This window comes from Danio rerio, chromosome 10 (assembly GCF_052040795.2).
Source record: "Danio rerio strain M-AB ecotype USA chromosome 10, GRCz13ab, whole genome shotgun sequence".
Classification (NCBI taxonomy): Eukaryota; Metazoa; Chordata; class Actinopteri; order Cypriniformes; family Danionidae; genus Danio; species Danio rerio.
Genome location: NC_141030.1, coordinates 28,882,887 through 28,896,430, shown reverse-complemented (window position 1 = coordinate 28,896,430; position 13,544 = coordinate 28,882,887). Strand labels below are relative to the sequence as shown.

At 34.1% G+C, this 13,544-nt stretch overlaps 1 protein-coding gene across 1 annotated transcript in view; it reads left to right on the top strand.

Moving 5' to 3' along the window:
• The window catches only part of fat3b (FAT atypical cadherin 3b), a 126,055-nt gene that overhangs the window by 10,853 nt on the left and 101,658 nt on the right, over positions 1–13,544 (top strand). Inside the window, exon 3 of the mRNA XM_087270569.1 lies at positions 9,746–10,063. Coding sequence (XP_087126695.1) covers positions 9,746–10,063 — 318 coding nt within the window. The remainder of the gene's footprint in view (positions 1–9,745; positions 10,064–13,544) is intronic.

Below are 13,544 nucleotides of genomic sequence, written 5' to 3'. Positions count from 1 at the left end.
GTCTAGATAACATCATAAGTGGGCCTCATGAAAAGGCAGCCCTTTAAATTGTCAGTGTGTGAGCACTTAGTGAACCAGGACTAAATGTATAATTGTATTGTTTTTTCATCCACTCCAACGGGACCTTTACTGTGGTCTTTCACTCTGCTTAACCGGTTGACTGAGAAGTTAAATAACATGAAGTGGGGTTGTTTTGCTCTGAAGGTGTGTATGGTGAACATAGTGTGTTTCCTTCAGGCGAACTTACCCGTCACACAGCATTAGCTCACCGAGGAACCCTTCAGTTCCCACCCATATCCTTTGTGTCTCTGTCCCCTCGGGTGTCCTTCTCAGTGCTTTTAAGGTTTGAGTAAGAATCAAGGACCTGTGAGTATACTCTTTTTTTTTTCCAGCTTCTGGTGGCTGTGAGGGCTGGAATCCCTTCGGCCGAATGGCTTCACGGCTGACTGCTTTTGTTCTGTGCCATGGTTGACCGATCGACGTTGCATTGCTCTGCCACAAAATGGGTCATTCTGTCAGCGATGCCCCTTCCCATCAGCGATCGTATTTACATGTGTTCGTGATGCATTGTCGAAGAGCTGCTAATCACAGAAAGGCAGAGGCAGCACTTTGGTCAGGAATGATTAGATTTGCTGCGCTGAAGACCTGAAGGTCATACAGTCTCAGAGCGAAGCCGTTTGTAGCCCGCGGTGGGATTCCCAGCCCATCTAAAGTTGGCGATATGTCCAAGATGTCACTTTGGATTGGACGCCACTAGCTAAAGATCTGTCCACTCAGCAATCATGTCTGATACAGAGTGTACTGTGTTACACCTAAAGTGTAAACAGACTGTTTGACGAGTCATGTTGATCTCACACTTTTCACACTTCAGAATGTTTTCTCTGTACTCTCTTAATGTAGGTCACTTGTAATTGCTGTGAAAAAGATGGTCATTGATCATTTATTGGTGTGTTGCCACATACATCTTGCCTATAGTGTTTCAAAATAGCATTTTAAGACTTTTTGGCTGATTATTAGCATTTAAATTAGGCAAATTAGTCCTAATTACTTGCAATGAATTCGTTTACATGGACATCAGTAATCAAATTATTTGCTTTAATCTGAATAAGACAATAAAGTGATTGCTGTGTTTACATGAGTTGCTTTTTGAATGTTCTGTTTATTATGCTGTTTTGCATGTTATAGCACATAGTTCGATTAATGTCATTCCACGAGATCCACATTTCCTCCAGAGTTTCATGTTATTTTGCGTGTTTCTTTTTTAATTTGTCGACTTTTGTCAAACATTTTATACATGCCCCCTGTGACAAACTGAGGTATTGGATGTGAGTATGAAGTGCTGGAAGAGTGTTGTTTTAATGGAATTCGATACCGCACGCTGTATAGGAAAAAGAAACCTCCGCATTTCACAATGCAGGTGTCTGTGGTCCTTAACTGACTCTGTATGTGCAGAAAATAGTGTCAAACAGTCATGTGTGTGTATCGACTAACCCAGGGGTTGGCAACCCAAAATGTTGAAAGAGCCATATTGGACCAAAAAAAAAAAAAAAACAAATATGTCTGGAGCCGCAAAAAATGTAAAGCCTTATAATGAAGGAAACACATGCTGTATGTATCTATATTAGCCTACTATAAAAATGACTAAGTTGGCTCCAAATACATAATGAGCCTTCATGATGAAATAGCCACTGAAATCAGGTGGTTGGTGTTTATTCCGTTGTCATTTAAACACTTCAGCACAGCCTCTGGTCTTTCAGTGGTATAATTTGATAATTTCTTCTTGCGGCCCATCAGAGTTCACATGCATAAAAGCGCGTCGAATATCGGTCACATCACAGGCAATTGAGTATACTGGCACTGAATTAATGTTCTTGGTTTGCTGATCGGTGATGTTACTGCAATTTTAATAGCCCTTTTCTTCACTGTCTTAGCGGAGAAAGGTATATCTTTAATTTTTTGTATTATCTTGATTTGGTTTTGTCTGCTAATAGGTGTTCTAATATGTTGATGAATGACTCCTTCATGTAGTCACCATCTGTGAACGGTTTTCCGTGCTTTATTATCTCCCAGTTTGTTTACAACAGCCACCTGCCTGGCATCCCGCCCTGCTGATAGAAACGTGTGTCGCAGGCTTTGACGCAAATCTTCGTTGACAGAAATGTTGAAATTAAATATTAATTCTACACACTTTTACAGCATTTGAAAACGTTAAAAATGTTTGTCCTCCTATAGAAATCCTATTAAAACTGAAAAATATATTAACCTCCCCCATCTCTTTCCATTTTCAAACATTTTTGAAAAAGCTCCAGGGAGCCACAAGGTCAGCGCTAAAGAGCCGCATGCGGCTCTAGAGCCACGGGTTGCTGACCCCTGGACTAACCTGTCTCAAAATACGGCATAAATCCTACACTACAGTAAAAGTTTGATTAAGATGTTTACATGTCTATACTGCACTTCAATAATGCGACTAAGGGTGCTTTCACACCTAGACTTTCATTTCGGAACTTGGCGTATTTCCAGTTAGCGGTGATCAGTGGCATATGTGAATGCAGCAATTGCGCTCGGATCTACACCAAAACAATCGGTCCGAGATCGCCTGAATAAGGTGGTCTCGGCTCGATTGAAACAAACTCTGGGGCAGATTGATTGTAGTGAGAAAGCAATACAATCCAACGAACTAAACAACCAGCTATATCACACTGTGTTATGGTTATGTAACAGGCATATATACGGCTGTATGAAGAGAGCATGATTAGCAGGGTGAGATGTCAATCCTAACAGTAAACGTGTAGTTCATGTTAAATACAAAAGTAAACACATGCTAAACTAATGCTGAGTGCTGTTTATCTGTTAAGAAAATTGACTGAACTGCAGTTTTGGTTTATATATTATTTCTCTATATGATGTAAAGCGTATAATGCATAATTCTAGCCAACAGCTATGTATAAGTAAGTCTTACCTCTGATTAATATTTGTTAACAATGTCTGTGGGTGTCACCATTCAAAAATGAAAGTGCAGTTTTTTGCTTATAATGTCTTATTGCTCATCGTTATAAATTAAAATAAGGACACTTAAAGGCTGAGCGGGACTCCGAAAAATAAACCGTGAAACTCTGACCAATGTGACGAGACGTATTTTAACTATTTTAGTCTGTTTAGAAACAGTGTGAAAGTGAACCGCAACAAACAACACAAATAAGCATTGTACCAATGCTAATCCCTGTTTCAGAACAAAACAATTAATCTAGAGGTATGAAAGCACCCTAAAATCAGCACACTCCACATGTCTTAATTTGGTTTGTTTAGTTGGATTATGACTTCAGTTGGATTAAGGTAATCAAAAATTGCTTATAATATGGTAGACTCTTAATCAGAGTATTGTCTTAATCCTATTAAAATCAGATTATCGGTGTTCATGTAAACATACTTTGTGTTTGCTAATAAATTAAAGAGATTATCCGAACCTAAAAAAAAGATATTTTGAAGAAAGCAGAAAACCATTGACTTCTATAGCATTTTCCTGCTATGGAAGTCAGTGGTTTTTAGCTTACTGCAAAATGTCTTCTTTTGTGTTCAACAGATTAAAACAACTCCACGAGGATGAGTACATTTTCATTTTTGGGTGAATTATCAGTTAAGAGGAGAATTCAAAGATGAAAGGCATAGTCTTTTAATTATAGACTTTTATTTAGTTTTTGTTTTAAATAACCACATAAAATAACACATTAAACTGATATACAATATGGCAAACATATTTTTTTAAGTTATTCTTTTAGAGAAAGATCTAATAAATGCTCATAATGTGTCTACTGTTTCAACCTTGATGACAAAATGACAAATTATTCAAAACTGAATAATAATCATGCATCATAATTCATCAATCCTCATTAAGTGTAAATTATCATTACATGTCAAAGCCATTTGTTCAGGGTGTCCGCTGTGTCTTAAAAGTCTTAAATTTCAAAAACAAAATTTTAGGCATTAAAAGGTCTTTAATTTACTGAAATGTTGTGTTGTATGTTGTAAAAAAAATTTAAACAGGTCTTACTTTTCCCCTGTAAATGTAGTTACCCAATCAGCCCAACCAATCATCAATTATCCTTTTTACAAAAGTAAATATTTAACTCTGTTTACCAATATGGTGTAATTAACTTCCTTGCAATAACATTTGTTTAGAAGTTCTCCATGTATTTTAGACAGATTGTTGTACATTTAGTTTATGTAGTTTATGTTTTAACTAGATTTTGCTTGTTTTGACACATTAAAATGATGTGATTAAACAATAGCTAAATTAAAATTTCGATAAGGCAAGTTAAATCTTTTTCATTAGCCTAACCATGCCATTAGAGAAAATCCTTAGTGTTTAGCCCTGTATAAGTCTGAAATCTGCTTTATACTGGTCTTAAAAGGTGAAACCTGTAGAAAACCTGATTAATGGCATTTTTAAATGTCTGCATGTTTAGATGCCTTAAATGTCCTGTTTGTGGGGTGGCACGTTGGTTTAGCGGTTGGCAATGTTGCCTCAGTTGGCATTTCTGTGTGGAGTTTGCTTGTTCTTCCTGTGTTCGATTGGGTTTCCTTTGAGTGATCCGGTTTCCCTCACAGTCCAAAGACATGTGGTATAGGTGAATTAAATTAACTAAACTGTCTGTAATGGGTGTTTCCCAATCCTGGGTTGCATCTGGAAGGGCGTCTGCTGCATAAAACATATGCCGGAATAGTTGGTGGTTCATTCTGCTGTGGTGACCTCTGAAATAGTGACTAATCTGAAAGAAAATCAATGAATGTTCTGTTTGTGCTTCTGTCTTTATTTCTCATTAAATAACCAGCAGACTGTTGAATTGAATATGCGGTTGATTAGAGGTTACAGTATAAGAGGATCAAGATGTCATTTTAATATTATTGTGTGATTTGTTCGAAAAATAAGCGGATGTTGTGGAAACTTGTGAATAATTTTACTGCTCAAGCACACTGCTGCCTGCATGGTTGAATATATGCTGAAGTAGAAGTATTGTCATTCAGTGTAATGTTTTGTCATTCAGGTTGCTAGGCACTTCCAAAAAGTAATTGCAGACCAAATACAGTAGCTAAAGCGGCAAGGAAACAAGAAAGGTTTTGAGGATTGCAATTGTCAAAATAACAGCACACAGATATTTCAGGATAGAAAGTCTCCTCTCCCTATATCAAAAATTCAAGAGAGGATTCAAGATTCTTCACCCAATGTATCCATCCTTATAATGTCATTTATGTCGGCAAACCCAACGCTACAGTTCCAGCAAGCACAACACTGAGCATCTTTAAATAATAGTTTTTAATGTGTAGTTAAATTATTTTTTAAAGTCCCCATGAAATCAAAATAAGTTTAAGATGTTTGTATCAGTATGTTAGTCTTAAGGATAACCTATTTATAATTTAGTGTGCTCCAAAACAGTGACAAAGATCACATTTAGAAGATAAGATAATAATCCAAAGCTTAAAGTTTGTCACTTCCCTCTACAGTTGAAGTCAGAATTATTAGACCCCTGTTGTTTTTTCCCTAATCTCTGTTTAATGGAGAGTAGATTATTTTAACACGTTTCTAACATAATAGTTTTATTAACTCATCTCTAATAACTGATGTTTTTTTATCTTTGCCATGATGACAGTAAATAACATTTTACTAGATATTTTTTTAAAACACTTCTATACAGCTTAAAGTGACATTTAAAGGCTTGATTAGGTTAATTAGGTTAACTAGGCAGGTTAGGGTAATTAGGCAAGCTATTGTATAATGATGGTTTGTTCTGTAGACTATCGGAAAAAAATATAGCTCAAAGGGGCTAATAATTTTGACCTTAAAATGGCATTTAAAAATGTAAAAACTGCTTTTATTCTCGCCGAAATTAAACAAATAAGACTTTCTCCAGAAGAAAAAATATTATCAGACATACTGTGAAAACACCATTTAGGAAATATTTTAAAAAGAAAGGCGGGCTAATAAAACAAAGGCGGGCTAATAATTCTGGCTTCAACTGTAAATGCTTCAACAATTTTTTTGAGAACCTCATTTTTTAGTTTCTGTTTAAATCTTCTGACCAATCAAATTCTCCCTAGCATCTGACATGTCCTGTTCCTTTCAAGACACTTTTCATTTGATGCGCTTGGGCTCAACCACTCTCACTGGCAGAGCTGTGATTAAACAAAAAAATTGCTGTGTGGCTGTTTAAAAGTGGAGGAGCAACTCTATGCCCCACCCTGCCTTCATGTTTCAGTTGAAATTACATCACATATCGAAAACAATGCTCTTTTCAAAGCACTATAATGCCTATCGTTCAAACTATTGTTACACTGAAAGACATTTTAGTGGGAGTTTTCTGTAAATCATTGTAAAATTGTGTATGTTTCGCTCTTAATGCAAAGAATGCAAGAGTAAACATTCTAATATATATATAAAAAATCATACTTTTTATTATTTTGATGGTTAAAACATCTTTCTTCCTTAACTGAGTATATGTAAACTTTTATTAATTGCATTCTTAATTCACATATGCAGTATAATCTAATGGGATTGAGCAGATAAATAATACACTGTAAAAAATATTTATAAATTGAACGTTTTCCGTTCAAAATAATTTAACAATTGTTCAGGGTGTCTGTAGGTTCTTAAAAGGTCTTTAGTTTACTGAAATTTTGTGTTGTAGGTCTTGAATCATTTTAAACAGGTCTTAATTTTCCTCTGTCTATGTAAGGTTACCCAATCGGGCCAAAAAATTGCAAATAATCCTTTTAACAAAAGTTAAATATTTAACTCTGTTTACCAATATGGTGTAATTATCTTCTTCTTATCATCTCTCCTATCTCCCATGTATTTTAGACAGATTGTTGTACATAAATTTAGTTTATTATAGTTTTTAAAAAACGTATGTTTTAACTAGATTTTGCTTGTTTTGACACATTAAAAATATGTGATTAAGCAATAACCAATAAAAAATGTTTGGACAAGGCAAGTTAAAATATTTTTTATTGGCCCAACCATGACATTAGAGAAAATCCTTAGTGTTTAGCCCTGTGTAAGTCACTAAAATGTCTTTCAGTGTTAAAAAAAATTATCTGTAAATTGACAGTTTTATTTTATAATTATTATTTTTTTGTTAATCATGTTTTTTTCACTTATTTATGCTTTTGAATTGCATTATGGGATCTTGATCTGTCCTCCAAAAGCTTTTGATCTTGAAACATTTGAAAAAAAGGGTATTTATTGACATTTTAGATAGTTTTGTATATTGTCTGGGTTGGTGTTGTAATTTACAGTACAAAAACCTGGTAAAAAGCTGTCTGTATATTTTCTGTTATTTTACAGACTTAGTTCTCTATATATTATATGCAATGTAAATAACAAATCTCTTTAAAAGTGTCATTAAAAGTAATTTTGTTAAACTGTAAAGTTGTTTTATTTAACATGAAAAGTGGACCGAGGAGAGACTAAACTCTCATAATGCAATTCGCTATTGTAAATAAACAGAAAAAACTTGTGAATCACAAAATACGGAAAATGTTAGTTAAGATATTTTTTTTACAGTGTATATTCACACAATATGGAGAGGTTTTACTATAATTTACTAAAATATATTTTTGAGACAGCTAGCCTGGGTTATAGCCATATTGTTTTCAGAATATACCAGACAGAATTTTGAAGTATAACATTTTTACTTTCAATTTCAGTGGGAGTCTGCTGCAAATCATTGTAAAATGGTGTATGTTTTTGCTCTGACTTAATAAAGGAAACTGTAAACATTCTGATGTGTATTAAATGTACACTTTCATTGTCCTGATGCTTGAAACAACCTTCTGAGCTATACATAAAATGGAACTACTTGCATTCAAAATTCACATTTCTAATCCACAGGGAATGAGCAAAGGCTATATTCATACAATATGGAGAAAGGCTTTACTGTAAATAGTAGTTACTTCAATATTATTTTTAACACAGCTAGTTTGGGTGATTAATATTGTTTTCATACCTGACAGGATTTTGAAATAACTAATCTGAAAAATATTTTAGTGGGAGTCTTTACTGCAAATCATTGTAAAATGGTGTATTGTTTTGCTCTGTTTTAAAAATAAAAATAAAACCATAAACATTCTGATTTATTAAAAAAACACACTTTCATTGTTTTAATGCTTGAAAAATCTTTCGTCTTTGACCTATAAATACACATTTGTACTATTATTATTCATTATACACATTTCTAATCTACTGGAATGAGCAAATCTTTAAGAAATACTATATTCACACAATATGGAGAAAGTTTTTACTGTAAATACTAGTTTGTAAAAAATAAATTTTATGATTAGAGACCACATGAGAATACTAGGTTGCTGTTGGAAGTGATGCTGAGTGTGTGAGTCCTAATGCCCCAGTATAGTAAAAGGGACGCTATGGTCATAAAAAATCCCATGGCACTTTTTGTTGAGAATAGGGGTGTAACCCCAGTGTCCTGGCCAAATTTCCTTCATCTGCCTTTACCAATCATGGCCTCCCAATCAACCCATCCACAAAATTGGCTCTATTGCTGTCTCTCATCTCACCCTATAGCTGGTGTGGGGTGAGCGCACTGACGCCATTGTTCTGTGGCTGCCATCGCATCATCTAAGTTTATGCTGCACACTAGTGGTGGTGTGGAGAGACCCCCTTGTGGTTGTGAAGTGCTTTGGGTGTATGGCTATACACGATAAATGAGCTATACAAAAAATATACATTTCATTACAATACATTTCATTACATGATCGCCTGGGTGATAGCCATATTGTTTTCATAATAGACAGGATCTTAAAGTATATAACCTTGTAACTCTATATTTTAGTGCGAGTCTGCTGCAGATCATTGTAAATTTGTGTATATTTTTCGCTCTGATGTATTAAAACACACACTTTTATTGTTTTAATGCTTGAAACATCTTTCGTCTTTGACACATCTTTACCATTTCCATTCATAATACATATTTCTAATCTACTGAAAATGAGCAAATCCACTAGAAATGCTATATTCACACAGTATTGAGAAAGGCTTTACTGTAAATATTAGTTAGTAAAATATAATTTTCATGACAGCTAGCCTGGGTGAACCTGATAACAATGATTTCTGTGTCGCTCACTGCCACCTTGAATAATTTACTGCCGATGTTTTACACATTTAATCTGTTCGCAATTGAGTTGTAGGCGGTGGACTGTAGTAAGAAAACGAAGCTCCGCACACAAGAAAGCATTTTCTCTGAATTGCTTTAGGTGGGTCTCAGGTATCGTTGACAGTTGAGTAAATTTCCCCAGAGAAAATGTGAAGAGAAATACACTTTTTTTCCCCCCCTTCTTTTTTTTAGGCATACCACACCAGCTCTCGCTATTGAAACTCTCAGCTGAACTTTTTTTGGAAGTGTGTGTGTCTCCAAAAACATTAATCTTTCAGCCTGACTTTAATCTCCTCAAAATGTTAGGCACATTACGCTTTAATAAAGTTTGACAGCAAAGTTTGACTCATGGTAGGCTTGGACGCTTTTGATGTGTAGTTGAATCACAAAAACCGAGTTATGGATAGCTTGAAAAATAACCGAATGTTCCCGGCTCACTCGAGCCCGAGAACTGATAGCGGTTGATGTGTCATAAAAACCAAATTTGTCATTTTGCCCACAAACTGCGTGAAGTAGTTCTTGTTGAATTCATCAAACAGATGATCGATACTGAATATGTTCTTTTCCCTCTGTTCTTACAGGAATGATTTACACTGCTGACTCTCTGGACTGTGAGGCTCAGGATTCCTATTGGCTAACTGTATATGCGACGGATCGAGGCGTTGTTCCGCTTTCTGCGTCTATTGAGGTGTTCATTCAGGTGGAGGATGTGAATGATAATGCACCTTTGACTTCTGAACCCATCTACCACTCGTATGTTATGGAGAACTCTCCTAAAGACGTGTCTGTGGTCCGTGTTCAAGCACAGGATCCGGATGTTACAGCTTCAGAAAGCCGTCTCACGTACCGAATCACTGCTGGAAATCCTCAGAACTTCTTTTCCATCGATTACAACACAGGTACTTTTTTTCATTTGAAAAATAAACCAAAAAACAATCAGAATTCAAAGAAAAAAAAATTATTGTGAAATGAATTGCGAGAGTTAGAGTAACAGGCAGTTTAATCATAGTTAATAAAGTTAATTCATTGCAATCTCACAGCATTTCGTAACTTGTTGATTTAGTGGCTAATTCGTATGAATTTGTACGATCTAATTTGTACAATTTAGTACGATTTGCCTATCACCCAATGATGGTTGGGGTTAAGGGTGGGATTAGGTACATGCCTTCTTTTTAAAATTTTACTTTTTTGTACGGCTGAATTTGTATGAATAAGCCACTAAACTGACAAAAAGTAAAATACTTCCGTTTCTTCATGCAATCAGGCTGGTTAATGTGACATTTAAACTTTTTATAAAAATGATAATTTTATGTCTCATAGTCATACCTGTCAACCCTCCTGTTTTTCTTGAGATTCTCCCGCATTTTACAATTCTATCCAGCAATCATCCCATCAAGGTATTTGCCCGTATTTCTTCTGTATTTATTTTATATAGGCATGAAAACACTTATAAATAAATAAATAAATAAATATATATATGGGATTTTCTTCCTATTTATTACAGATTATTATACATCCCTCCTATAATCCTCGAACAGTCTGTTCATGTAGCGGTACGTGACTGACACGCTATATAGTGATAAATAGACACGGTTCTACAAACAGATTCTGTACACGTGATTTGAAGTGGGGCAAAAGTGGACACTTTGGGTTTTGAACAGATATATACAAATAATAATAATAATAATAATAATAATAATAATAATGTCAATCCTGGTGGGTTTTCTATAAATCACAACAAATTTTGTCTTAAATGAGCATGAACAGATGGAAAGCAAATCTGTGCATTAATAAAGTGACACCTCAGTTTTTTTATGTGATCAAACAAAAAATCTAAATGAGAGATTTATTCGCTGCCATTGAATCAGAATGTTTAAGTCATACTGTAAAGAAAAGATTAATGAGATTTGATAAGCTGATTCCAATTCTTTATAATAGCTATTCATATTAATAGGCTAAACTCTTTACTAATTCATTTGCAGTGTTTTCTAATGTATGCTCTTTATTCTATCTCTTTTAAGTAATAATAATAAAAAACTTATTGCTGACCGTTTCAACTATTTATTTACAATTAAACCGCTTCGGATGTCCTGACTTTATGTCTCAGAGTTCTGAGTAAAACCTCATCATTTAGACTTTTTCACTTGTCACATGGTCTTAAATGGGGTCATTCAACTAATTGATTTTTTCAGTGGAATTGCAAATTTAAAGTTAGCGTATTACAAAAGAAGACAGTTTCAGTGATAAAATTCCTGTTTTTAGAAATATATGAATGAAAAAAATTACTGTCATTTTCTATATTAGCTACATGTAAAATGTTTGAAGGTAAAAATGCAAGGTCAGAGGCATCGTCACATCAACAACACATACTGAGTTATATTTATAATCAGATTATAGTATTTTGAGAAACATTCTGATTTTGAGATAATGTACACTTGCACTAGCCAGAATCAGTACCAGATGGGTTTTGTCTATATTTTTAAACTATATATTTTTACGTTTGCACTGTGGCTGAAGCAAGATTCCAAATTTGTTTCATAAAAGTTAGAAAAATGTCACATATAGCATTTTTTTTTGGGAAATATTACTAAAATTTACCTGCAATATGGTAAAAAAAAATGTTTCTGTGTAAAAAATTACTTTTTGTTCAGTATAGGACTATAAATAGTTTAAAAAAAATTCAGCTACAGTAGGCAAATTAATTCCAAAGTAAAAGGTATCATAACAATACAATTAAGATATAAATTAAGATATACAATAAACGACCCATGAATTTTATATGATAAATGTGTTTAGCTTAAAAAAATATATATATATAAATAAGAATAATAAAGGCATCACGGTGGCTCAGCACTGTCGCCTCACAGCAAGAAGGTCACTGGTTCGAGTCCCGGCTGGGCCAGTTGGTTTACATGTTCTCCACAGGATGCTCCAGTTTCCCTCACAGTCCAAAGACATGTAATATAAGTGAATTGAGTAAACTGAATTGTTTGTAGTGTATGAGTGTTTCCCAGTACTGGGTTGCGGTTGATTGGACATCCCTGTGTAAAACATAAGTACATTTTTTCATTTATTTTTTATAAATAATTTAACATTTTAGTAAGTTATATTTATCAGAATATACTTCATAAATATATGTCACTACCTTTAATATAATTTCGATTTTTGTTTTATGAGAATATACTTCATATTTTAATATAAAAATGGGTAGACTTTATGAGATTACACTGCCTTAATGTATGCAATTTACAATCATATAATTTACAGTTTTTTAAATTAATTTATTTAATATAATTTATTTAAAGATTTGCAATGACAGAATAGTGGTATACTGTAGGTGTCTCATGTCATCGTATACAATAATATAGCTATAATATATATAAATACACAGATTTCCGCAGATTTTTAGCCCATCATTGAGTTTATTTATTTACTTGTGTAAATGTGTGTAAATATATATTTATTCAGTTTTCCATTAATTTCAGTAAGATTATTGACTAATATGAAAGTGTTTGTTTAATTTATTTACAATACTGTTGCTAAAGTAATATTTTCTGTCTTTTAGTAGAGATATTAAATAAGAATCTTGCTTTGTTTACCAAACAAGTGGATCTGGATGGATTTGCATGATGGATTTTTTCCTTTCATCATGTATTAAGTATTTAGTTACGATACTCCAAAAATAATTTCACATAAATCAGCAGATTTTTTACAAAGTTCTTAGCAGAAATAGCAAAAACTGTCCATAGATTCTGTCTGGCCCTATAAGTTTTTCCAAGGGTAAGATAATTGCTATCTGATTTATCCACATATTGACAGAAAGAATGTTAGGTTAAGACGATCATTTACATTTTTAATCTACAGCAGATCGAAAGCAACATTGCAAAAAATAAAATCATTCTATTTTCTATCAATTTTGCAAGTGGATCATCTTTGACCATCTTTTCCTGCGATGCAATTTCAATGCAATGTTCAAAACCTCCTCAATCCGGCCTCCTCTCGCTTTCACAAATACTTTCACAAGTACTGCTAAATGAACTGAGCAGCACAGGCTGTAATCTGCTTCGGTGTCAGGACATTCTAGTGTGAAGAGTTAACACACATGCAGAGTCCTGATCCCATAGCATGCTGGGTACTGCTGATTACACCGGGTGCTGCTTTTCCTTGTCATTTAAGAAGTGAGTCATGGGAGCTTATGTATGCAGCTGTAGTCAGTGAATTAATTAAACAAGGTTCGGTGCCAGCAGGAAAGCTTTTCATTCTACTATCGGCAAATCCCTCCAAGGCAGCGCGTGGCACCACGTATTTACACTGGAATACAGAGGTTTAAGCTCAATAAATCTAACTCAATATATATAATGAGATGTGAGCGAGCATGCG